Source organism: Echinops telfairi, unplaced genomic scaffold (assembly GCF_000313985.2).
Source record: "Echinops telfairi isolate 266 unplaced genomic scaffold, ASM31398v2 ScPeMD7_7420;HRSCAF=8458, whole genome shotgun sequence".
Classification (NCBI taxonomy): Eukaryota; Metazoa; Chordata; class Mammalia; order Afrosoricida; family Tenrecidae; genus Echinops; species Echinops telfairi.
This window is the reverse complement of record NW_022111320.1, coordinates 13,492,634-13,495,105: the sequence shown is the minus strand read 5'-3', so window position 1 is coordinate 13,495,105 and position 2,472 is coordinate 13,492,634. Positions and strand designations below refer to the sequence as shown.

Here is a 2,472-nt window from a genome sequence, read left to right as displayed (position 1 = left end):
CCCCCAGGCTCTAGAGCCTTATGGAGGACTCACCCTCATCTTCTTCCCTGGTAGTAGCTAGAGGGTTTGAGACACTGACCTAGTGATTAGCAGTCAAACTAAACCTACAACATCCACTCTCACCATCATTTCATTGAAGAAAATGTATTTAATATTAAATGCAATGAGAACATACTACCGAATAAAACACAATGCTTTAATGCCATGAAAAAGTCAATAGCATGGTGTTGTTTTCTCTTAACTTATAGGACCAGCGAAAGTTTTACCAAATCTGATCTTCATTGGCTCACAGACTAGAATTTAGAAACTTTTGGTATTTTGTTTTGCATTTTAAAAACAAATCTTATCCAGTAAAAGGGTGGGGTATTGTATATTTATTTATATATTCATATAGTGATGTATATGAGTAGGAAATCTAGATAATTTAGGGCCCAAAAAAGAAGCCAAACAACCCCTGAGTTATATAGGCCCCTCTTTGTACTGCCATCCTACCTGTCTTCCTAACCCTCTGTGCTAGGGTTCCCACCCACTCCTCCATGCACACGATAAAGTACAACAAAATGAAATTACTGTATAATTGCTGTCATTAATTTTGGTTTTGGTATATCTTGACTGCTATTCACATAGTGCTAATTTACTGTACACAAAAGAGGTGATTTATCTGGCAATCTATTCATTGGGATTCTATTAACCAGCGAGGTAATGATGGATGTTCTTAATGATGACCCTGAGGCTCTCTGCAAGTTTCCGAAGTGCCTTCTGAATCACCAGTGAAAGATCCAACCAGAGACCATAAACATCTTCCCCCTGGTTCCACTGTGGCTTACTGTCTTGGGAGAGTAAGAAAGATGTGCATTTTTCATTAAAGGAGGCCTGGTGTATTGGGCACCTTGAAAATTATGGCCCCAGTCTGATACAGCCCCCTCGCCCCTGCCTGCCTCCAGTGACTTCAGTGAATGTCGTATTGATCAGAAGATAAATGAAGAGTTGAAACCTAGTTCTGTACATTGTGTATTGATCTTTTAATGTATTTCCAGTTCTTCTGGAAAAGAGACTGAAATTGAATCTTGGCTGACACTTTCTGAGAGCAGTGCAGATGAGGATGAAGAAGACTTTCTTGACAAGCAACATGTCACCACACTACCATGGCCAAGTAACCCTTAATGATTTCCTCCCCCCTTTTGTACCCAGGGTAAACTTAACAACTGATAACAAGTAGCCAAATGATTACCTGTCTAGGTGCTTGAGATTTCGATTATTAATGTCTCTGATACTTCATAGCTTTCAGACTAATAAAAGTTAGTGAAATTATAAGTTTTAGAGCTTTTTCTTCCAAGTGATGTATTGTATGTCAAACACAAATCTATACTGCTGATTATATAATAAACTTTGGTGAAATTTAAGAAACATTGGTTATGCCTGTGTCTGTAGAAGCTATCATAAGATAGAACATGCTTACATTTTAAGTATGATTTGGTTATTCAATTGTATTCTAAATACTGACCCTGTGTACAATAGGACAAAGCACTATCCAGTCCTGTACCATCCGCACTGTCATTTCTTTGCTTGAGTGCATTGTTGTTGCCACAGTCTCAATCCATCTCATTAAGGGTCTTCCTCTATTCCACTAACCCTCCACTTTGCTAAGTATGATGTCTGTGGAAGTTACATAATTCCATCTCAACTTGAAGATATACAAAAACGTATAAGGGTATTGTTCGGCCTGTCAATCAGGTCATAGCCTGATGACCTCACTTGGAGGTACCACTAAGACATATAACTTTTTCTCTCTTTGCCTTCATCTTCCTGCTTGCTGACCAGAGAAGCTGCCAGAGCCCTGCAGTGTTACCACTGCCATTGGATCCATATGAGTCTGCGCCCACTGGCTTGTGATCTTCCTGCATTCTGCATCATTGCATGTGCCTGAGGGAGTGTGAAGACAGACTTATGGACTAGTATCAGACTTAGGGAGTTGAGTTGGACTGGGCTAGAATGTTTTCTTGATATCTAATTACTCCTTGATATAAAGTGCTTCCTTACACATATATGAGTGTCATTGGATATGTTTCTGTAGTCATCCTGACCTAACACAATGTCTTTCTCCCTTCTGATAATATGTCAAAAGTACACGAGACAATGTCTTTCTGTCCTTGCTTCTAATGAACATTTTTATCAGTACCTTTTCCAAGACACATTTAATATTTATTTTCCAGTGCATCATATATTCAACATTACAATTCAAATGCATCATTATTCACTGTACAGCTTCCACATATATATGAGATGATTAAAAACGCCATGGATTGGCCAGATGCATAGTTGTCTGCAAGGTGACATATTTGCTGTATAAAACATTAAAGAGCTCTTTTGCAGTAGATCTGCCCAATGCAGTATACCAAATGATTTCTTGACTTGTATTTCAATGGCTGTTGTTTATAGATCCAAGTAAAATGAGATCCTTGACAATTTCAT

General features: G+C 38.5%; 1 protein-coding gene across 1 annotated transcript in view; it reads left to right on the top strand.

The window, feature by feature from the left end:
• Window positions 1–1,214, top strand: part of ZBBX (zinc finger B-box domain containing) — a 154,526-nt gene extending 153,312 nt beyond the window's left edge. Inside the window, exon 19 of the mRNA XM_045297668.1 lies at window positions 1,038–1,214. Coding sequence (XP_045153603.1) covers window positions 1,038–1,164 — 127 coding nt within the window. The 3' untranslated portion in view covers window positions 1,165–1,214. The remainder of the gene's footprint in view (window positions 1–1,037) is intronic.
• Window positions 1,215–2,472: the final 1,258 nt, after the last annotated feature.